The following is a 23,206-nucleotide window of genomic DNA, read 5'->3' as shown; positions in this document are numbered from 1 at the left end:
TCGAGATCACATTGACTCCCACACAAGTTCTAAAATTGAATTCAATTTGATAAAAGAAATCATATCAACAACAATTCATAGCCTTGAAATGTGCAAAATCTACAACGATTTTGACCAAATATTCCATAAGGTGTTGTACAACAAAGTTGTAAGCTAGAATTTTATCCTCTTCCTCTTTCGGTAACTGTAGACCTGTAGCTTGACATCCTGTTTGCTGCTGCCTCTCAGATTTCCTATGAAGTTCTCCACTGCAGCTCGATTTGAATCCGACCATTCTTTGAGTCAATAAGATGATATCTTTCATTGATTCGCTTGTTGCTCACAACATCTGCAAGTGCTATATCCACATAACCCAAAGGTTCCTGAGAAAATTATCTGAAGGTTAAATTTCTTCAAAGCACCAATTACCATAATATCACGGTATATATTTGCTTCAAGAACACAGCACCTTCAAAAAAAAATTTCTCTCATGTCCTCGTTACGAGGAATTTTGAAAGAAAATAGTCTTTTCTATATTCGAGAAAGATCAAGTACCCACACAATCCACGAATATGTTGAGCTTCAAATAAGAAATGTTCTCCAAACAAACTAGCTCAAAATAAATCGAATGAATAGGATAAAAAAACTGATGCACGACTCTGTTCAGTCCGATAAAGATAACACACTTGTTAGAGCTCTGGTGGAATGATACTGATAAAATCAAGAGTTAAGAGTACTTATAAAGCATGCTTAAAATTATTCAAGAATAAGACGTTCGACCAGTCATAAAGCATAATTAGAAAATCATGTCCAAATATCAAAACTTACTAAAGTCACAGTCCAGCATAGCTATATTATCTGGTATAGCGAGACAAGGGATACGAAGCTTAAAAGGATAAAGCCAAAGTTGTACCTTCGAGTATATTAACCCCTTGTTTGGTGGTCTACTAACTACCTCTACATGAATTTTATCATGAATAGGTGGTTCCTCGCATACAAACTGGAACTCCTCCTCCCATCGTGGATCCCTGTTTTTCTTTATATGCTGCATCCAAAAAATGACCTCAGCATTAGATGAGGAAAGATGAAGTAAGATTCAACGTTTAAGCACTCTGAACATATGAAGCATGACACCTTAGTTCTTTTCTCCTCTCCTCTGAAAATGATTCGCACATAGGGGTTGGTATGATGTTTTCCTTCAAGGTCTTGAGCTTCATGAACAACAACAACAAGCAAACCACCACCAGATGGAGTGCCATCTGGAGCCTTTTCTAGAACACTTGTATCTTCGCTTATATCTTTCGGTAGATCTTCTTCCTTGAAAGGCTTATATGCCACTTCCAGGACAAGTTGTCCACGTACCTTCTCGTTTTGGATATCATTTAGATCCATATTTTTAAGCAAGTCCAGAGACAATGTTTTGGTCTCATCAGGAGTAAGGTCTTTCAATTGAATGATGTTTACACCCATTCTTTCATGTTTCCCAACCTAAACAAAATATAAATAAACTTAGAAGAAACTAGGATATGACAACAGTTAACAGCAGATAGTTATAAGAGTAAAGATAAATAAGAAAATTGGTAAATGAAACAAGACATGCCTGTTCCCAGTCGTAGACCCTAAGCTCTAAGGATTGAGTTTCTGGATCTTTAACGACAAGATTGAATTCCTCATTCCATTCAGGGTTGAGATTATTGCGCTTTACTGTAGTTTTCTTGGACGGAAGCTTATCATCCAACAGCTTAAGTTTCACATATGGATCTGATTTACCCATAAAATCTTTCTTTCGCAAATTATTTGCCCTGACAACCTTCACATATAGAATCCCGACAGGCTTCTTTGAGGTTCTGCAAGATTGTAAAAATGGATTAGTTGCAGTCATTGTGATCAATGTTTGTTTTCCTCGTAAGATAGTAGAATGATTCTTAGCAACACATGACATGTAGTTACTCTGAAGGATCCATAATTGGAACTTCTAGTGTCCTAGGCCACAGATACATATTTGCAATCTGATCCTTGATGATCTCCTGCAGATGGATCCAGCACAGAAAGGTAAAGGTTCAGAGGAGTCAATCTGGTGATATATTCTACATTATCCATTTTGATGATCAATAATACAAAAAAAGCAGAACTAAATTGTGGGAATAATACATTGGTTTATGTGAACAATAATGAATTGGTAAATATGCTCTTTAAAGCCCACATAACAGCCAATCAAATAGAAATAGAGAATAATTAAGAATGGCAGTTATGGCAACCATTTCCATCTTCACATTTTGAACATCAAATCTAAAGCATTTGTATGCATGAAGAAGATAACCAACGAAGAGTTCGATATCTGAAATTCTTTAAATTTTCAACTACTTGCAGAGATGAGAAAAGACCACAATCTTCACCTAAGAATTATAGTTTCAATTCTTACCAAAATAAGCAATTTCTTTCAAATAGGAAACTAGCATAGATAGCCGACAACATACTTGCCAAGTAAATGTTTCAGAAAAGGGCATGATCTAAAAATATGGATACATAAGTTATCAAGATGTGGTCAAAGTTGAAGTAGAAAGGAAACTCAGCATTCAAATATGAGGTTGAGCTGCAGCTAAACTGGAGACAGATATATAATGTACATTTGAATTTAATGCTTAGTCATCATAGAGCAAAAGATGAACTGTAACTGAATAGGGCAATACCTGAGCAAATCTATAAAGACCAGGAATGGCCATAAGATCTGCTCCCAGAAGTTTCAGTCCAAAGTCAACATGTGGCTGCAACAGGAAGACATGAATGAAGGGAAAGAACCAACGATAAAAGGAGAGAAAAACAAAATGATCTGCCTACTCACATACCTTCTCCATGAGAGACAAAAAGATTTTTGCAAAGCAAGGAAAGCTAGGGACCAATGGCTTCAAAGTAATGCGTGGTGCAGCAAAGATTTGCAAATCCACTACCTGAAAAATTCCAAATGTATAGACAGTCTAGTTGGCCAACTTCGAAGAAAAAGATTTATTCCAAGTACAGAGTGCATGCAGTATAGAGAAAGATATTCAGATTCCTTGTCTTTTTACTCTATGAGGAAGAAGCTGCAAATTACTTGAACAGTTGCCTTTAGCCCATATGCCTTAACAGCAACAGTAACATTAGGATTTCCAGCCCACTTCAGTGATGGTTCCATTATCAACTCCTGCTCCTCTGTAACATAGACTTTCATTCCTGAAAGAAGAAAATTTTATCCAATGTTGTATCAGATAAGAAATCATACATAGAATGTTGAAAGAATGTGCCATTAGAAAAGCAATCAAGATGGCAGTTTCTCCATCCCCTATTTCAGAGAGAAGGGGAAAGGACAGTCAAATATAATCATGGTTTGCTGGATTGGCCGATCCAGATCGGGATCGGTCCGATCCGAACTCTCTCTTTCTCTTTTTCTCTCTTTCGCTCTTTCTTCTCGCTCTCTCTTTCATTCTTTTTCCTCTTTTTTCTTCTTATTATATAGGAATTGTTTTTCATAAGGAGAGATCTAGCTTCGACAAACTCTAATATATAGTTTTTTAATTTTATTTCTTTTTTCTCTCTTTTTTTTCATTTATTCCACTCTCTCTATTTTTTTTTCTTTCTCCTTTTTCACTGCATCATGATTTTTTTTTCTTTTATTTAGTTTTCTTTCACTCGCTCTCTTTCTAATCTCTTATTCTTTTCAGTTTTCATTGTACCATAGTTTTTATTTTTTATTTTTATAATTTTTAGAAGTTTTTCTGTAATTTTAAATAATATTTAGAATTTTACGTAATTAAAAAGTCTGATCCGATCCAGACAATCGATATTGCCGATAATGCTAATCTAGTCGATATGTATTGTTATTTCGGAAGGCCAATCCCAATCTTGATCCCAATTTTTTAAACCTTGATTATAGTATCATGATGAGTCGACAGATTTAGTGCATAGTGATATGCTGCTATGTAGGCACCCATATTTACTTGAATCAATCAAAGTTAAAGGAATATAATCGTTAAACATACAAGGACTGGGGGTTGGCAGCCTTTGTGGTGGGAAAGAGTATAACATAACACATCAGATCCTGCTTTGAAATTTCGGCAAAAATTGAACAGTTCTGGCTGAAATGTATTGTACCAGGCAGAAACTAGCAATATTATATTTTTTGTCCTTAATTCTTAACCTTTATCAGCCAAAACCATTATATTTTGGTCAACACATTTCATTTTTTTTTCAGGGGTCAAAAACCGAAACTAACCAAACCTCCAAAGTCCGAACCATGCATTAGATAGTAAATCAGTTGGCATCTTATTTCTCACAATATAAATTCACTTATTTCAGTATTCTGTGATATCTTTGCTTCTCTAAGATCTTGATCAGATGATGAAAGAGGCAGGCCACGCCAAAGTATATAATTCTGAGACCTCGGACCTATATAGTTGGGAATATTAGAAGCCTTTACTTGTTTCTTCCTCTCAAATTATTGCAAAATTTCCACATCCAGAAGTTTGAAAAAAGGAAAAATAAGAGATTGTACATGCTGATGGACATTAAAGCTACTATGATGGCAATACTAAATTACTAATGTCATTGTCAATTTGTAGATTCACACAAAAAAAGCAGAAGTTTATCAGATCTAACCTTGAAAAGTAGGTGGGAGAGAACCCAGAGTAAATGTTTCAAATTCAACAGAGTTAATTTTGTACTTCACAGTATTCTCAGCAATGATCGGCGTTGCAATTTCTTTGGCTGTTCTGCAGATTGCCTAGACAAGGAACAATATATGACAATGCTGAACAAATAATATCACAACTAGATATTTGGTATGCTCAGCATCTTTGAAGGGACTTAGTGACTTGCCATAGAAACAAACCTTATCCAGATAAGGCCACATCATCTCCAAGAACTTGTTTAGCCAATCAATCTACCAAATGAGAAAAAGGAAATAATCAAAAATCAAAATTTCAATTGCTTTTATATCCAAATTAGACCTCAACAAATCAAGTTCAAACTTAACCAGAGAACACATACTCGATCATAGTCTGGATTTTTCACCCATAAAGGAATTTCAGGAAGCATCCGTTCCAAAGATTTTGAGTCATGTTCCAGAAGTGGACGAACTTTAGGGACCTGAAAAAAGAAAAAAGAATAAAAAAGGCTAGCATCAAATATCATATTTTGATCAAGGAACAAGATACAATTTAACACCAACCATAATATTCTTTAGTTTGGTATCTAAGTACAAGCTTTAGCAAGAGAGGAATGACAAAATAACAGAGTTGATTTCAGACATTCTGCCCCTATTTTCTTCTGGTACAACCCCTCATTGTCTTATACTATCTCGTGCTCGTGCTCATGGACCTGCTTGTCAGTCTGTCAGAAGCTGAGAGATTGCAGCCTCTGATACAATCGCTCTATTAACTCCTATTTATGAGCACCAAAATCATAATAATCTAGATACCACATGTGCTTCCTAAATGGAACAGTATGTTCAAGCTCATGATGGTTGCCAAAAGATACTGCAATGAGCTCACTTTGTTGAACAACGGTATACTGACACTGCATTGCAATTATTTTTTCAAAAAAAAAAAAAGCCTTTCCCACCACAGGTTAGTGTCACTGTTTAATGACCTGTGATCCATGACAGGAATTTACCTTTAAATCCCCTCAATTAGAAAGCCACTTTAGTTTAAGAGATAAGGCTTGAATGTTTTCTTACCAATCATGCAAATTATATACTGGTGAGGGTAGCAACTCTAATCAGTTTATCAAGATATATTCTGGCAGGAATTTTGGCTATTCTCATTGATACTTATCCTAAAAATAGAGATTGAAAATTTCCTAACCTTGCCTCTTAAAAAAAGATTCCCATGCTGCCAATCTTAATTCGTGCCCTTTTGTTTTTATTTCTTCAATTTTACAAGAGCACCAAAATATCTAAATTCAGTTGAAGGTAGTTCGATTTTTATTAACCTGGTCTAATTATCCGCACTATCATTCATTTAGGGGATGGCGAAATCTATCATATCTCATCAAGAAGTAAGTATTAATAGACCATCACCTTCCTCAACAAAAAAAAAAGACAATCATCAAGCAAACATAATTCATCAGCAAAATGGATGATATAATCTACAAACTATTCACTCCAAATAAAAAGATACTACACACTGCTCGAGCAAATAAGAAGCAAACAAGAAAATATCTCACGTAACAGGCACATATAACACATCACAACAAGAACTCCTTGAACAAGAAAACATTCTAAATCAGAAAACCCACGAATTGAAACAAAGAATGGAGACAGAGGGCTACCTTGACATCACTGGGCTGGAAGTAGATGAAATAGTAATACCCAATAACGACCCCAGCCGTGAACCCAAAGCCAAATCCGGAGAAACCCAGCACAGTACTCACAAACCCCATCTCCGATCAAATTTCACGAAGAATTCCAATCTCACCCTATACAATCCACGAAACATGTACAAGGGCCTTTATTGATGCTACAGCAAAGAAGAACTCAACCTAAGACTACCCTGTTAAGATTCTGTTCGATCACAAAGTTTTCGACGAGACGATTCGAAGAAGATGGAGAGCATTACCTGAAAGGTGGCTCCTTTTGCGGTTATTTTGAGTTATCGTTGCTTTTGGATTTGGATTTGGATCGTCGGGTAAGGGTTGAGAGATTGGAATGGGATTCGATGCTTTGCGTTGCCAAAACGATTCGTTAAATGGTGTTTTCGAAGTAACCAAACGCCCTCTCTCTCTCTCTCTCTCTCTCTCTCTCTCTCGTCTATATAAGGAGTGAGAGAAAAAGAAAATAAAAAATTACAAATAACACCTCATATTTCATATATATATAATATATATATATATTATTCATGGGGGCGTAAACAACAATAAACTAAGATTTGAAATGGTATATTTCCCAAAAGAAGAGGAGTGTCGAGATCTCGAAAAGTCTTTGAACTCGTTGCACGACACCTGTTGCATATTTGTCTTCGAGCTATGTGTCATGTGCTAACGTGGTAAGTTGTCGACTTAATAGCAATTGTTTAAGCCTCCCTTGTCTCAGAGAAGGGTGTTCGGAAATCTAAAGTAAAATAATTTATTTTTTAACAAAAAAAAAAACCTTCGACCAAATCGAAGCAGAAATTTAGAAGTTTAAAAAATAAAATAAAATAATATTCATGCAAATAGTCAGCTTTTTTTTTCCAATTAAATCAGGAGTCTATTTGAAACTTATCAGCCGGTATCATAAAGTTAAAGTTACCCTGAATGAATTACTAAAAGAAAAAAAAAATTCTAAATATGTGGAACGAAATGAGTCATGATGTGATATTATATAGATTAGTCCCCGTTTCATTTGTAGAATAAAAATAATTTTTTTTTAATTTCAGTATAGTAACTAAATAAAAATTTAGATTCTTCTGATATATTAATTTATTATTATCTCTCCTCTTATTCCATACAATTTTTAAAAAATTAATTTAATATTTATCATTATTTCGATATCAATTTTATAATATATCAAATATAATTATTACTCATTATATTATTATTTAACTAAATAATAGAATAACTTATACGAGTACAGTGGTATTAACTTTCTCTTTTTCTTATATGAAAATTTAGAATAACTCTTTTAGGAATTAGTTTTATTTCATAAGTGAAGGAGAACTTTCTCTTTTTCTTATAATCTCACATGATATTTTAATTTATAATAATAAATTTTAGTGTGTATCGTGTATATAAATTATATTTATTTTATTATAATTAATAATAAAAATTAGGCAATATTCGAGTTATACCGCACAGCAATATTAAATGGGGGGGATCATATCATTCTGTTATAGAGGTTATAAGTTTTAAGTTATTTATGAAATTTAAAATTAATAATTAATAGAAAATCCCTTTTGCATGGATCATGGATGTACTAAACTATACACCGAGTCAAGAGATTAAATCAAATCCTTACTTTCGCGTATTCACAATTTGACCCTTATTTTTCGTACTTGTAAATTTTATAATTTAAATCTTATATTTCTGTTCTTATTATCTTATTATGTGACACTAATATTTTATTTGTATTATGTAAAAAATATGAAAAATATCCGTATTCATCCTATGGCTCCAATTACGTTCATTGTAATCATATAATATTTTTGTATTTATTTTTAAGCATAATTAAGATGATCAAGTATGCACAATTAGCACATATTTAACGGCACATTCAGGTTGACCTGGACGCTCTAATAGAATCATTAATCTTTTTGCTAAGTAAGCTAAGTATTATTTGTACTTCCAAGAGATTACACTCTATGAATGCCAAGCTCAACCTCCGGAAGTAGCCCAATCAATTATTCTATTACACTCTTTGTACGTATGAACAAAAGAACACATATCAAAAGAAGAATGAAAAGAGTGGCACTGGTGGCTAATAAACCCTAATGGATCAAAGGCTTTCCACAGTGTTGTTAACAACTTTAATAAGGATACTCGAGCTGCTTTCAATGATAGAGTTTGGCTAATAAATGGATCAGTTGATTCAGTTCACCTCTACTATTTCTAGCAGTGATACCAGTACTGATCATAAGCCCCATCAAAGTTGAATGTAGAGATATCTTCACAATGTGGATTCCAGTTAACCCATAACTCTTCTATGTCAGTATTCTTGTTGCTTCCTTCTCCACGATGGAAGTAATTCCTAGCGATATGAATGGCCCTACTATGTGTTTCTCTTTCGTTTTGACATCTTCAAAGCATATTTTGTTCTTTGCCTTCCGGATCATCCAAAGTACAATGGCTACAACGGCTTTAAATTTGTGTCAGTCCCTGCTAAGATGAGACTAATTATATGCAAACCAGTTCATGTTTAAACTAAATGAGATATTGAGGTTGTGTCCAATGACCTAATTTAACTCTAGGCTTTGTTTGCTTTGAGTTTATAGACACTCCCCTTGAACTAGTTCAGAGACTTTTAAACTGCTTCAGTAACTAAATATATTTTTTTATATATTTTTATATCTAATTAAGTTTACTCTTAAAAAAAATCAAGACTATATGAGACTAACTAATCGAATTCGAGTCTTAGCCTCAAATTAAACAAGACTCTAAAATATAGCAACATTTATATAAAAACATGATAATATAGCAGCATTTATAAAAAAAATGGTATTCTGAATTCCTTTCGATTGATCTTGAGTTTTTAGGGCACCCTTCACTTGGGTTCAAAGTTCTTAAGAGCAATTTTCAAGTGCATAAAATCCATTTTGCTTTGTTGGCTAAGATACCCAAAGGTCCATATTTAGATTTCATTATAGTAATCCAAAAGGCACTGCCACCATTAAAAAACTTGAAAATATTTTTTCCTATTTAAAATTAATTTTGCCAATCACAAGTCTTTAATAGCTAGATCATCCTCTGATTTGGGCTTGAGCTAGCAGCAAACAATGCTTCAAAAAAAATTTCGCATTATGCAGGAACGTGGGGTTATCTTGCATTGTGTAGATATGCAAAGTTATAATCTCGCACCGTGTGGTTATAATCGTGCACTAGGTTGTGCGGATATGCTGGGGTGCATTTGGATAGGAGAAAGAGAAGATATCAACTATAATTGATATGACAAGTAATTATGTGTTGTCGTCTCAAATAGTAAAAATGGTAATCTTGGGTTATTAATAAATAGTTTTTAGAAAGTTGTTTGGAATAAGATAAGAGAGAATGTTGAATTAGTATACTAGAATAAACTAATATAGTATTTAATTACTATATCAAAATAAAGAGGCTCATTATAGAATAAATATATTAGCATTCCATAAGTGAACAGTGAGCTTAGTGATTAGATGAAGGGTATATTAAGAACCCAGATAGAGGCAAACTAATAATTAGGTATAACAATCACAGTAGAATTGATCAGGATTTGAAGACCAATAAAGAGAAAAATATCCCGCTAAAAAGGAAGCGAGACGAAGAATTCTCTTAAGAGATCTCACAGTGAGGAGAAAACCAATGGGAGGGCATGCCATTAATTAGTAGGAAAAACTTGGAAAACTGTGATGCAAACTCTTAACCACAGGCTAAGGCTAAGGCATGGATAATAAATAGCCTTCTAGCTGAATTAAATAGAACCACTACTTGCCTATCACTTCCTGTTACAAACCTACCAGTCATCCGTTACGGACTGTGAGGATTAAAAGATCCAGGGCATCGCTTTCCACGTGCTCTGCCACTCGTCGTTCTCCCAAACAAACGGTTCCGATGATCTCAACGGCTAGCACGGAGTCCCGATCCAACGGCCCAGGTGGCCTGGGCGGCTACCGACCGTACCTGTCTCGGGCTTCGCAGCCGCCCGCGAGCTGCAGTTGTCGGTTAATTACTAAAAGTCTGCTTTTTGCAAAAAAGTCCAAATTTTCGAACCCAGAAAAAAGAAGAAGAAACTATCCGTTGGGCTCCTCGCCCTATATAAAGGACCCCATAGAAGAGACCACCCAATCTAAACAGTATACCAATATCTAACCTCATACATATTAAACTTTTCCTTTTGTTAGTACAACTTGGTCTCTTGATCGTTGTTTTTTTTTTAAGATCAAGAATCATCAATGGAGAGTGTAGTGATGGATCGATACAATTCATACACAGTTTATCCAAGGAGGTTTGCTTCTATGGATCATAGAGGGGTTATGTTCAAGCCCTTCAACTCTCTTCCCAATTCAAACCAACCTCCTCTTCTCCCCTTGCCTTCTTTGAACTCCACTTCTCATCGGTCGTCTCCAAGAAGGGTGGTGAGTGGTCACCAGCCAAGGTGGAAGAAGCCACGGCCTTGTAGCAGTAGCCCAAAGAAGGAAGCAAAGGCTAGAGTGGTTCTTAGTTTTGCACAAGGGAAGGAGGAAGAGGAGAAGGAGGAGAGGGTGGAGTGGGTGGGTTCGTTGTACTCGGTGTCGCCGCCGCCGAGCAGCGTTCCGATGCCGAGTTTCTCGGTGGCGAGAGGAAGAGGAGGAGAGGGTGGTGGTGTGGATGCTTGCGCTACTGGGGAGCTACGACGCCTCCTTGGTCTTTAGGGTGGTGGTGGAGGAGGAGGAGGAGGAGGAGGAGAAAGGTTGGTAATTAGAGTTGAAATAATTGACATGAAGTGGCAATGTACATCTGAGTGACTTCATGCAGTACACTTAAATTTTCTACTTTTCTTTTTTGGTTCTCTTTTTGGTTGATGAATGCAGTGATCGATAGAAAGTAGTAAAGAGCTTGGTTTTAATCATAAATAATCTTTGTTTTTAAGAAGGCATCAAAACTAATCTTATTAGAGACAGTGCTTCAAATGGGTTTCAGAATATGTAATATGTAACTGAACAGTTCAGATCTTGTTTGGTCAACCACAACATATACAGAAGAAAGAATTTTGTCTCTCTTGGCAATAATGCATATGAGGGTATTGTATTAACAAAGGCTACAAAATTATTGGTCCTTGTTGAAGAGAGCCCTCAAGGGTGTGTTTAAGAGGCTTGATAAAGATAAGTTGGGGATGCCAGAAGAAAGATAGCATTTAAGGACATGATATAACTCGCACTGAAGACCTTGAAGACTTAAAGGCACTTCTATCTTCTTCCCTTCAATTTATTTAAACAATTTTTATTTAATTGTACGAAAGTAGAGAGAAATAGAGATGATTAAATCAGTATAAGCCTAAGTAGTTGTTTAGTTGCTAATTTAAAGTCCAACAAAAGCAAATAAAATGAAACATATATGAAGATTGGAATAAGCTAACTTTATATTTAGTATTCAAATAGCAATTTATCTCAAAATTAGTTTATAACACTATTATTCTCTCTTCTCTTCCTTTTTCTAATCTAATATTTTAATACTTTCCAAAAAATATAATTACTATTTTATCTTTAAAAACATCAATTTAATTAACTATCATTCTTTCTCCTCTCCTCATTTATCCACTATAAAAAACATTTTAATCATTTATCAAAATATTTCCTGAATTTATTACTGTTTATGTTTCATCAAATCTAATTATTACACTTAATTTACATCCACACACTATATTAGTTTAAACCAATTTAAACAAGCTTATTTAAATTTTAAGAAATGTGTATAACTAAACTAATTTAGGATTTCTAATCTCAAAAAAAAAAAAATCCAATAGCCACGTTGGAAGATAATGCTAGTAAGAGATCTGAAAACAGAGCTTTATTTTTCCAATATTCCAAACAATAGAGGTACAATGATCACAAAACATCAGAAATTCCCGGAGTGATCCTCAACTTATATATTACAAATATCTACCAGATCATTTGCCTAGATCTATATACTAGAGGTCGTCTTTCTTTTCAAGAGGAGAATGAATTGCTTAAATAAAGCACATTCAAGTAAACTGCTCGTCCAGGATACTTCCAGCCAAAGCATCAGCTCTTGCAGAAGGCATGAAGAGTTTCATCAAGGGCCTTTCTGTCATAGTCACCAGTAAAAACACAACCACCCAAAGGTCCTTTAAGAAGGATGAGTCTTAGCAATCCATCAGCCACCTTCTTATCAACCTATGATGCCATGGACTTTGGTTAAGAATGGAAACTTCTGCAAAAAATAACAAGAGTTTTGACTCTTACCGCCATAATATTTTTGAACTTCTCAACAGTCATCGTCTCAGGAGGTGAAGTGGGGAGCTTGGCCTGCTGCAAGATGTCACCGACACGCTTAACAATTGTATCGTCAATCCAACCTAGGCGATATGACATGTCAACCGCCATTACCTATGAAAGCACAAAGCAAAATTCTATTGAAGACAAACCCTAGTGAAGTATAATAAAATTATTAGAATGAAAAATAACTTCAAGAAAAAAGGCTAAAGGGTTCAGAATGTATAACCATTCCAGCTGCAACAGCCTCTCCATGGAGCCACTGTCCATAGCCAATACCTGTTTCTATAGCCTGAAAATGGCAGGTCACAGTGTGAATGACTAGCATGCTTAAGAGTAGACAATTCTCATGGGAATTGAGCACATAACAACAGTGCAATATGGAGAAGATGATGATTGTCAGAAGAAATGAAGAAACATGGAAATGAAGCGGAGCTGAGCGAAACCTAGATTCTAGGTGTTGATTTCTTTTTGGAATCAGTAAGCAAGTGGAAAGATAACATTGTTGTAAACTTGTAATAGACTACGAACATTTACAGCTGCAGTTTGTAGACGAGTTCATGAGTTGGAAAGGTTATAACCCCATCTACCATTTTGTTCATCATCTTATCAATAGCTTCATTTGCCTAAACATGCAAGAGACAAGATCGATCTTTCATACTTCCACTGTCCCATTAACATTCAGGAAACAGGACATCTGAGAGTCCAACTTCATCTTTTCATGATCAATACTTCAGACCAAGCTAAGTTACATCATGTAATTAGGATTTATGAATCATTCAATCATCACAAGTTTCCATCTTAATACATATTATACACTCGGGCTTTTACCCAGGAAACTTTAGACCCATAAAACCCATAATTTTTTTTTTCACAATTTCAGTTGAAAACCGTGACCTCTACAACTAAGTAGTGGCCCACCACATCATTATCAAGCATACCATCCCCTAAATAGCTGAAACTTCTAGGTCATTCTTTAATTGTTTTTAAGCCCCCTTTTGTTATCCATATATTTTATGGGTGCATGCTATTTCCATCCGACACATAAGCTACTCACCAAGCATGCTTCACTATATAACTAACATATGCATCTATTTTGATGTAATAAAAGAAAGTGGATGCATATTACTGAAAATGAGAAGTTAGAATACGTCAAATCAGCATAAGCACTAGGGGAACATGGCACTCACATGACCAAATGTATGACCCAAGTTTAGTGTAGCTCGCAATCCACCTTCCTTCTCATCTAAGGAGACAACTTCAGCTTTATTTTCACATGATCGCTTGATAGCATAGGCTAAAGCACTAGGGTCTCTGCAAAAATCAAACAAATAATAAAGGTTAGCAACAATATAATTTTCAGTTCAGATAACCTAGTTCTGATAAAGTCTAGATAAAAGGTTGCGGTCCTTTAATCTTTGGAAAAGTTGAAAAAGAAAAAACTTTCGATAGTGGATTCAAATATTATTTCTAAGGTGGTACTCTACTCAATCCACTTTTTTAGCATCTTCTTTTCCATTATCTTCCTCACTTATCAATTGTCTGTTCTGGATCTCCAAATTATATGCAAAGAAAGTAAAACAAACTTATTACATGAGACTGATAATGGTCCCAGAGATTGTCCAACAACTGGGGTGTTCTCTTCAGCTATATATTATGCATTCTCAACTACAGTGCTGCAAGTGATTTTTACCAAACCTCTCAATAAAGGGTAAAATAAAGTTCAAGGGAAAATACTACAACCAAATCAAACAAGAGGAACAAACAACCATGCAACAAATTTTATGCAAGTCGAAGCTGGACAATTAGAAAACAATAAGTATCTCGTTACGAGAATGTGGTAGTCATTCTATACCTTTCTAAAAGGGCTTGCATATTCTTTTCTTGCCACTCAAAGAAAGCTGCATCCCTAATAAGCCCATACTTCACAATTTCTCCTATACCTGAAGCTAGCTCCCTATCGGGCAATGTATTTAGTGTGTTAGTGTCTATAAGTACACTTTGTGGTTGGTAAAAGGCACCAATCAAGTTCTTCCCAAGTGGATGGTTTATCCCAGTTTTCCCTCCAACCGAGGAATCCACCTACAAAAAAAAAAAAAAAAATTCTAAGCTGATTAAAAAGTCTCGAAAAAAACAGAACCAACATAGTTTAACAACTGTCGCTCAAAAAGATGGACATTTGCTCACCTGAGCCATCAGAGTAGTAGGTATCTGAATGAAATTAACACCACGAAGAAAGGCAGCTGCAGCAAAGCCGCACATGTCACCAATAACTCCACCACCAAGAGCCACAAATGTACTACGGCGATCAAACCTAGATTCTATTGCCTTATCAAAGACCTTCATCAATGTCTCCTACAGTACCAAGATATGAATTAGACAATACAGTAGAAACAACAACCTATGCAGCAAACTTCGTTGCAATAGACTCAGCTATGGCAATTTTGAAGAACTTATGATGAACCTTCCAAGAACCTTGGATGATTATGGGATTTTATGAACTGAAAGATGAGAGCTACAAATGCTAATCTTGATTCAATTTGTTGAAGATTATTTTGAGATCGGAAATTTACAGCGTACACCCTAAGCGGATAAATTAATCAAACAGAAGCTATAATCACTAACCATGTTCTTATACTTCTCTCCATCCGGTAGAATCACGCTCTCCACTGAAATACCAGGATTCTCGTGAGTCAATGCTTTCGTAACCTTCTCGAGGTACAACGGCGCGATCGTAGTGTTCGTTACCACCAGAACCCTCTTTCCATGCACATGCCTAAGAAGACCGCCCCACATCAAATCAAATCAAATGCAAAACCACAAGCTTTTTAACCCAAACGGTCGCATACCTCTGGAGAAGATCCGGTTCGTCGAGCAAACCAGAGCCTATGTAAATAGGATAGCTCCGATTGCCGAGATCCACCTCGACGACCGTGGAAACCCTAGAGTCGGCTTTCTCCCCCAAATCCTCCATTACCGGGGCGGCGCTCGCCGAGATCCGAGCCCGGCTCCGGATCGGCCTTATGGGGAGTCGGTCGGAGGAGAGAGGAGAAGAGGCAGGGAGCTCAAAGAAGCGGCGGCCGATGGAGATCGCGGCGGGGCGAGAGGTGGAGCGGCGAAGGTGAGCCGATATTTTGGCCGGAGAGGGGTGGAGAGAAGAAGGAGAGGCCGCCATGAGACGGGATTAGGGCTAGGGTTAGGTGGCGAGAAGAAGGAGAAGAGTTCGGTCGTCTTCTCCTACCACCATACTTTCTACTATAGTGGGAGGGAGTGGGTAGGTGGGGGACGGAGTCGAAGGGTGAGTCGCATGCGGAAGCCTTTCACACATGCAGTTAACCTACCATGCACGTGTTGCTGCTATTGAGAGCATCCTGTCCGTTATTTTCTATATTGATGCACGATCAGTCACCCCAATGGTGGAGATTTTGTCCGCATAGAGAGGTGTTACACGATGAGGCAAAGTCTCCGGCGTGCGATCGTTACCGGTCGCAAGCTCTGAGGTTGGTAGAGTTTGACACGTGGCGGTCAAATGGAGGTGGAGTGGGGGAGATGGGGATGGGGACTATAGTCAGGTGTCTCGCACGTGCGCTCTGAATTCTGAGTTTTTATCGTTGCTTTTCAAGAATATAACATGAGTCAATCGATCGAGTAACTCAACTTAGTAGGATCCAATTGCCACATTTATTATTATTTTTTGTTTATTGACAAGATTACCCCTATCATCCACGTACCAGGTCAACCAACCGAAAAGCCAGTCCCGCCTCAACTCCCTCCTCACACTCCAAAACCCATAATAGCTTTCCCTCCTTTCCCGTTCCTCCACCCATAATAGCTTTCCTCTTCTCCGTCCCTCCTTGCTTTAAGCTCCTCCTAATCCGCCCTCGTCTTAGAGGCCACCTCCTCCTCCATCGCCCTCGTCCTCTCCCACTCGAGGACGAGTATGCCAACTGCTAAATAAAAATTAAAAAAAGAAAGAAAAGAAAAACCTCCTCCTCTTCTTCTTCTTCTCCTCGATCGATCGTCATTTCTAATCCTAACGCAAAACTCATTGAATATATCGAGTTCAGATGATGGCGACGGTGTCGCCCATGAACGTAGTGAGAGCTCTCGTCTTCGCCGCGGTGCTTGCGGGCTTCGTGGCGGATCGTGGAGCGGATGCCGGCAACGTGACGTACGACGGGCGGTCGCTGATCATAGATGGGAAGAGAGAGCTGCTGTTCTCCGGCTCGATCCATTACCCTCGAAGCCCACCTGAGGTAATATTTAGCAAGAGAAATGAAATGAATACCAAGACGACTGGAAATTATAGAAATAACCCTGTTATTTGCTTTATAATACTAAGGGAATTTTTTTTTCCATTCAACCCCTATATTTACTTTTATTCCATAACGAACATCCACACACCGGTCCATAACCGTTACTCGGTTTAGTGGACCACCACTTTGCTGAGAGTATTTGAGATATTTCAGTTGTTATAAAATAATTATTCTCTAAATAGTTTATGGTTAGAATAAATTTAACTTAAAATAATTTTGAGGCTTAAATCTTTATTGCTATTCAATTTCAGTTGAGTTGAGTATTTTTTTTACTTCTGGCACATCAAATTGTCAGTCTATCGATAAGATGCATCATGGTATAGAGATAAAATAATATAATTTACAGTGATACATACTCTTATTATACTTAAGGTATTAAAAAAAAAGAAAAAAAATCTTACTTATCTCTTCTTCTTTTTTACACTAATCCCTTCAATGTCTTTTGCACGGAAGAAGATCATTTTAGTCAAAAATAGAATATACCGAGAGCATAGGTGGAAATATACCAAAAGGCCCATATTTTTACAAAAATTACATAAACTTTTGATGGTAACGTCGAATGGTTGCATGTTGGATTAGATGTGGCCAAAACTCCTCCAAAAAGCAAAGCAAGGTGGATTAAATGTAATCCAAACATACGTGTTTTGGAACATCCACGAGCCTGTCCAGGGACAGGTAATCTTTTTATTTATTTTGTTGTAGAACTTTTAATTATTATTGTTTATTTCCTCTTCTCATAATTTTGTATTCAAATTTCAATAATCAAATTTTGTAGTACAACTTCGAGGGAAGGTATGATTTGGTAAAATTCATCAAATTGATCCAAAAGCTTGGGATGTATGCCACTCTCCGAATTGGCCCCTTCATAGAGGCAGAATGGAACCATGGGTGGGTGCCAATTTTTCATTTTAGCCCTCTATATTGATGATGGTGGTGTCATTAATTTTTGCTCACTAGTTTAATGTTGTAATGGCTTCAGAGGTTTCCCGTACTGGCTCAGGGAGATCCCAGGCATCGCCTTCAGGACTGATAACCAACCCTTCAAGGTGATTACATTTTATTCCCTTTATTATTTGGCCTAATTTTAAATTGCCCATAATATTTTAAAGGAAGAATTATATTTTATCCCGCTAGGCCTGAATTTATTTTATTCCGTAGAATTTTATTTATATCATTTTACCTCTTTATAGTTTCATTTAAACAGAAATGCTACGGTTTTTTTTATCATATTTGATTATATCATAGTTAATAGAAACAAAGTTATATATAATTTAATAATTTTTTAAAATAATATTAATCTTATTTTAGATAATAAAGATATAATAAAAAATATAGAAGCTAATGGTGCAAATGCTGGGATCAATGTAGTTCGTTGGTGCCAATATTTTACGCTAAAAATAAATTACTAAATGACTAAACTATCCGTAGCATTTTTACCGGTTTAATATTATTTATGTAGAAACTAAATTCATGATTTGATTTAGGAATAGTTAAAAATTTTGAACTATAGCAAGTCTGCAAATTGCAAATTACATTTTCCCCCATAAATTGCATCCCTTTCATGCAATGGCTGCAGCATTATATGAAGAAGTTTGTCAAGATGATTGCGCAAAAGATGAAGGATGAGAAGCTATTTGCTTCTCAAGGGGGTCCCATCATTCTATCCCAGGTATGCTTCAACTCTTCGTTGCATTTCCAATGGTCTCTTGCATGCATGCCTTGTTGTTAATTATACTCTAAATTTGATCATCAATAGATTGAGAACGAATACAACAATGTAGCACTGGTATACAAAGAAGCTGGCACAAGGTATGTGCAATGGGCTGGAAACATGGCCGTGAATTTGGACACTGGAGTTCCATGGGTGATGTGCAAGCAAAAGGATGCCCCTGGTCCAGTGGTGAGCTCTGTGGTTAATTAATTGCAGCATTTAGTGATAATTATGTTTGTTTACTTATTTCTTGATCCAAAATTGAACTGCAATTATGCGTTGGTGCTTAGATTAATGCATGCAATGGGAGGAACTGTGGTGATACTTTTTCTGGCCCTAATCATCCAACCAAGCCAATCCTTTGGACTGAGAACTGGACTGCTCAGTAAGTACACAAATTTTTTGGATCAAAAGATAGAATGGAGAGTAGTTTTGGACTTTTAGAACAATAATAATTAAGCATATGGCTTATTGTATTGAGATCATGTTGTAGTTAAAGAAATTTTTTGGGGAAGTCAGGTACAGAGTTTTTGGTGATCCACCATCTCAAAGATCAGCTGAGGATCTTGCGTTCTCCGTTGCGCGCTTCTTCTCAAAGAACGGCACACTGACAAACTACTACATGGTATTAAGTAAACATAAGATTGAAGGAGAGATACAAGGAAAATGAGTGATTTCTTAACATATTCTTTGTTCAATTCTCCACTCAGTATTACGGTGGAACCAACTTTGGAAGGACAGGTTCTTCTTTCGTGATGACCAGATACTACGATGAAGCCCCTCTCGACGAATATGGTTAGATCCATGTAACCATGATTGATGAATATAAATTACATCATACATAGCTTTTTCTTATGACCATTCACCTAATTCAGGCCTGAAGAAAGAGCCTAAATGGGGGCATCTGCGTGATTTGCATCATGCGTTGAAGTTGTGCAGAAAAGGATTGCTTTGGGGATCATACTCTGTCGAAGAGCTGGGTCATGGATATGAGGTAATAAATTACAACCTTGGTTATTAACGAAATCATCGTTAGTATATTTCAGTAGCTGATTATGGACATTTTGTGTAAGTTTATTACTTAAAAATGATTGTGATCTTGTAATGCTTTCAGGCAAGGGTGTATGAGAAGCCAAATGAAAATGTTTGTGTTGCTTTCCTCTCTAACCATAATGCAAGAATAGATGGCAGTGTGAATTTTAGAGGTGTAAATTACTACTTGCCTCGCCACTCCATCAGTATTCTCCCTGATTGCAAGACTGTGGTCTACAATACACAGAGGGTAAAATTTGACATTCAATCATATTGTAACTGTAAAATGTCAGAGATTGATAGATAAAGAACAGATTAGTAATTCGTTTGTGTATATGAGACAGGTGAATGCTCAACACAACTCAAGGACATTCGTTGTAGCGAAAGAGACCCAAAAGAACAATGCTTGGCTAATGTATCAAGATCACATCCCGGAGTTCCATGAAACTTCTATCACTGCAGAAGAGCCCTTGGAGCTATTTAACATGACTAAGGACACCACAGACTATCTCTGGTATTCCACCAGGTAAGAACTAGGAATTCCTTTTAACATGAAGATGTGATGCTTGCTCCTGCTTAATTTTATGAGCATGGTAATAGAAATAGTCAAGTTTGGAGAACTTTACTCAACTTTATTGAAATGAATTCATTACAGATGTGAATATTATCTGGTAAATTTCATGGTGGACCTTCTAATTCAACTTTGATATTTCAATATTGTGGCCTTTTGTTTTATGAGTTTAGTGACATTAAGTTGTTAGTGGTTGTTATTTTCCTCCACTAAATGCAGCTTCGATCTAGAGGATGATGATTTACCAATGAGACATGACATCAGGCCAGTGCTTCAGGTCTCCAACCTTGGCCATGTCATGCATGCCTTTGTCAATGGAATTTACATAGGTAACTCTGTTATCCTCATATTTCTCATATATTTCAGATGTTAACTTAATTGACATAGCTATCTTTCAATTTAGCGGCGAATGAACTCGTTGCCAAGCATAATGAATATGCTGATCCTAATATGGCACTTTGCAGGAACTGGACATGGAACAAATATTGACAAAAGTTTCGTCTTCCAGAAGCCCATGGATCTACAAGCAGGAACTAACAACATCTCTCTCTTGGGCTTGACAGTCGGTTTACCGGTAATAGAATCAGAACTGTGTTCCTTTTCTATTCATCTCCTCTTTGATCACTGAGTCATCGTAATATCTCTAATTTCTTCTCGCGTGTAGGATAGCGGAGCTTACATGGAACTTCGAACGGCTGGTGTTCATACCGTCGCAATCCAAGGTCTGAACACAGGGACTCTGGACTTGTCTGCCAATCGTTGGGGTCATCAGGTATTTGCAATCAATCATCCAGTACTTGCTCCTCTTAGTTACACTACTAATTGAATCAATCATATACGTGGCAAACAACTTAATATTCCACAGGTTGGATTGGTTGGAGAGAAGTTAGGAATTTACAATGAAGAAGGATCAAGCCATGTTCAATGGACTAAGGCTACTAGTGCCACTCCAGTTACCTGGTACAAGGTATCTGAAATTGATCCCAATCTCATAGCAGATGAAAACAACACAAGATTCATAGTGCTAAGGTTACTTATAAATGACTATAGGATCAAACAACTCATTGGCTAAGATCTCCATTAATCTCACAGTAGTCTTAGAAAGAGCAGCATTGATTTCTGAAGAGCAACAACTACTGATATATAGTCTGATACATGAATACACTTGGTTTTTTATCATCTCAGAGATACTTCGATGCTCCTAATGGAGATGACCCCATTGCTCTGGATATGAGCAGCATGGGGAAAGGCCTGGCATGGGTCAACGGCGAATGCATCGGCCGTTACTGGGTATCCTATCTCAATCCTCTCGGAAAGCCTTCTCAATCAATGTAAGTTAGAGCTTCATATTTGCCTCTCAAATACCAATTAGAACATCAAATTCTATAGATAAGTAGCCTTGAGGGGTGTACATGCTAAAGAAATAACCCTCGCCTTCTCAAGATTCTTCTAATCGATGGTGCAGGTACCACGTCCCCCGGGCCTTCTTGAAGTCCAGCAACAACCTGCTGGTGATCTTCGAGGAGCACGGCGGGAAGCCGGAGGACATAGTGATCACGAGTGTGAAGAGGGACAACATCTGCACCTTCGTCTCCGAGTTCAACCCCGCGCACATCAAGTCGTGGGCGAGGCAGAACAGCCAGATCAAGGCCGTCGGCGGGGAGGATGTCAAGCCGCAGGCCACTCTCAAGTGCCCGGACGACAAGGTCATCAACAAGATCGTCTTCGCCAGCTACGGCAACCCCATGGGCGTCTGTGGTAGCTTCAGGGCGGGGACTTGCCACGCACCGCAGGCCAAGGACATCGCTGAGAAGGTCACTTCCGTTGTATACTGCTACTTTTGTCAACGTTCAGCAATAATTATAGATGCATGTTATAATTGTTTTCTTTTCTTGTACTATGATATCGGGTGATATTAGATAGCTTTCGAAGTCCTTTCTTAATTAAGAATAGGTGATTTAAGTAGACATAAATGATAGGATGATATTTTTCAAATAGTAGTTAATTTAAACGTCAATTAACTTAGTTTTCCCTCTCTTTTCTCTCTCTTTTACTGAGCAGCTGTGCTTGGGAAAAAAATCCTGCGAATTACCAGTCTCGCATGATGCCTACGGCGCGGATATCGAGTGTCCCGGGACGACGAGCACTCTCGCAGTTCAAGCTAAATGTTCACGGAAGAAGAAGCAGTGATTGCATCACTACTTGCTGAGTTTTTGGACTGTTTTCTTCTTTAATTCTTTTTCCAGGAATCTTACTGAGATGTAATACCTGTGATGACTAGAAAGACGATCTCGGTCGGGTTTGAGTTATGTGATGATAATAGGTGAAAAGAGATATCTATTTGTTTCAAGAAAGTGTTTCCTATTTTGTTGAGTAGGAAGTTCTTTGAATTTGATTAATTAAATCTCCTTTGCAACTCTATCCAGACTATAAAGTAAGCGTTTGCTGCATCATAGTTGTGATTGTACAAACTCATCAGATTCTTTGTCTTACTTGTTCGATGGATTTATGCTAAAATGGCACTCTGCGTTCTTATAAGGACTGAGTAGAAGTTGATCTTAATCTCAATGACCTTTACAACTTCATATCATCTAAGTTTTCTTTAGAAAGATCTCTAGATCGATTGAAAGTTGGCAGAATGCAAGTTTGGTTTCTGGGCTTTTGATGTACACTTGGTTTTCTTTTTCATTACAGAGCTCCAAAAAATAGTTCATTCACACAGCTAAAGTGGGATCAAATAATCATAAGATTTCAATTACTGATTGAAGCCTGTAATCCCATAACCTGGAACTTGCCGAAGTAATGATGATTTGACTACAATAATACCCTAACAGGTTGAAAGTTAGATTCTGCTACAAGTGATTGAGCCAAAAAAGTAGTCAGTGCCTTTATCGCCCAACAGTCTTTAACAAAATCTGAAAATCCATTAAGCATAAAGAAAGCCCCGTGAGGAAATGGGACGTTGGAC

The 23,206-nt window shown here is 37.0% G+C and overlaps 3 protein-coding genes across 5 annotated transcripts; 1 reads left to right on the top strand and 2 right to left on the bottom strand.

Moving 5' to 3' along the window:
- Window positions 1-25: 25 nt before the first annotated feature.
- On the bottom strand, window positions 26-6,747 carry LOC140801211 (synaptotagmin-2-like). 3 transcript variants are annotated; one of them, XM_073156216.1, is made up of 13 exons: window positions 6,570-6,747; window positions 6,283-6,492; window positions 5,002-5,100; window positions 4,844-4,894; window positions 4,612-4,735; window positions 3,071-3,189; window positions 2,826-2,927; window positions 2,670-2,744; window positions 1,930-2,006; window positions 1,580-1,826; window positions 1,114-1,467; window positions 893-1,024; window positions 26-362 (listed from the first exon to the last, which is right to left on the bottom strand). In XM_073156216.1, exons 2-13 carry the CDS (start codon window positions 6,391-6,393, stop codon window positions 234-236), a joined length of 1,620 nt encoding a protein of 539 aa, XP_073012317.1. In that variant the 5' UTR covers window positions 6,394-6,492; window positions 6,570-6,747; the 3' UTR covers window positions 26-233. The 3 variants fall into 3 exon arrangements, with proteins under 3 accessions (XP_073012317.1, XP_073012318.1, XP_073012315.1); XM_073156217.1 differs by having other exon boundaries at window positions 6,283-6,470; XM_073156214.1 differs by having other exon boundaries at window positions 6,283-6,429.
- Window positions 6,748-12,145: 5,398 nt separating this feature from the next.
- Window positions 12,146-15,925, bottom strand: LOC140800823 (3-dehydroquinate synthase, chloroplastic). Its single transcript, XM_073155705.1, has 8 exons — window positions 15,458-15,925; window positions 15,234-15,384; window positions 14,796-14,963; window positions 14,464-14,690; window positions 13,799-13,922; window positions 12,838-12,900; window positions 12,579-12,722; window positions 12,146-12,509 (listed from the first exon to the last, which is right to left on the bottom strand). Exons 1-8 carry the CDS (start codon window positions 15,781-15,783, stop codon window positions 12,378-12,380), a joined length of 1,335 nt encoding a protein of 444 aa, XP_073011806.1. The 5' UTR covers window positions 15,784-15,925; the 3' UTR covers window positions 12,146-12,377.
- Window positions 15,926-16,478: 553 nt separating this feature from the next.
- LOC140800822 (beta-galactosidase 11-like) lies at window positions 16,479-22,592 on the top strand. Its single transcript, XM_073155704.1, has 19 exons — window positions 16,479-16,864; window positions 17,504-17,599; window positions 17,700-17,812; window positions 17,904-17,970; window positions 18,501-18,593; window positions 18,681-18,824; window positions 18,926-19,020; window positions 19,155-19,260; window positions 19,346-19,430; window positions 19,511-19,629; window positions 19,750-19,917; window positions 20,012-20,193; window positions 20,458-20,567; window positions 20,703-20,812; window positions 20,903-21,010; window positions 21,104-21,205; window positions 21,424-21,569; window positions 21,704-22,052; window positions 22,300-22,592. The coding sequence occupies exons 1-19, from the start codon at window positions 16,676-16,678 to the stop codon at window positions 22,426-22,428; spliced, it is 2,511 nt and encodes an 836-aa protein (XP_073011805.1). The 5' UTR covers window positions 16,479-16,675; the 3' UTR covers window positions 22,429-22,592.
- Window positions 22,593-23,206: the final 614 nt, after the last annotated feature.

This window comes from Typha latifolia, chromosome 14 (genome assembly GCF_019914945.1).
Source record: "Typha latifolia isolate L0001 chromosome 14, TyphaL0001v2, whole genome shotgun sequence".
Classification (NCBI taxonomy): domain Eukaryota; kingdom Viridiplantae; phylum Streptophyta; class Magnoliopsida; order Poales; family Typhaceae; genus Typha; species Typha latifolia.
Note: the sequence above shows the minus strand (reverse complement) of the source record. Positions and strands in the feature narration are given on the sequence as shown.

Excerpts from the sequence above, each read along its gene's own strand:
- LOC140801211 (XM_073156216.1), bottom strand. The coding sequence starts at position 6,393 with ATGGGGTTTGTGAGTACTGTGCTGGGTTTCTCCGGATTTGGCTTTGGG. Across the intron at positions 1,468-1,579 it reads GGGTCTACGACTGGGAACAG|GTTGGGAAACATGAAAGAAT; the intron begins GCATGTCTTGTT and ends TATTTTGTTTAG. Across the intron at positions 363-892 it reads AGGGGTTAATATACTCGAAG|GAACCTTTGGGTTATGTGGA; the intron begins GTACAACTTTGG and ends TAATTTTCTCAG.
- LOC140800822 (XM_073155704.1), top strand. The coding sequence starts at position 16,676 with ATGATGGCGACGGTGTCGCCCATGAACGTAGTGAGAGCTCTCGTCTTC. Across the intron at positions 16,865-17,503 it reads ACCCTCGAAGCCCACCTGAG|ATGTGGCCAAAACTCCTCCA; the intron begins GTAATATTTAGC and ends ATGTTGGATTAG. Across the intron at positions 21,206-21,423 it reads CTCCAGTTACCTGGTACAAG|AGATACTTCGATGCTCCTAA; the intron begins GTATCTGAAATT and ends TTATCATCTCAG.
- LOC140800823 (XM_073155705.1), bottom strand. The coding sequence starts at position 15,783 with ATGGCGGCCTCTCCTTCTTCTCTCCACCCCTCTCCGGCCAAAATATCG. Across the intron at positions 15,385-15,457 it reads GAACCGGATCTTCTCCAGAG|GCATGTGCATGGAAAGAGGG; the intron begins GTATGCGACCGT and ends CGGTCTTCTTAG. Across the intron at positions 13,923-14,463 it reads ATGCAAGCCCTTTTAGAAAG|AGACCCTAGTGCTTTAGCCT; the intron begins GTATAGAATGAC and ends TGATTTTTGCAG.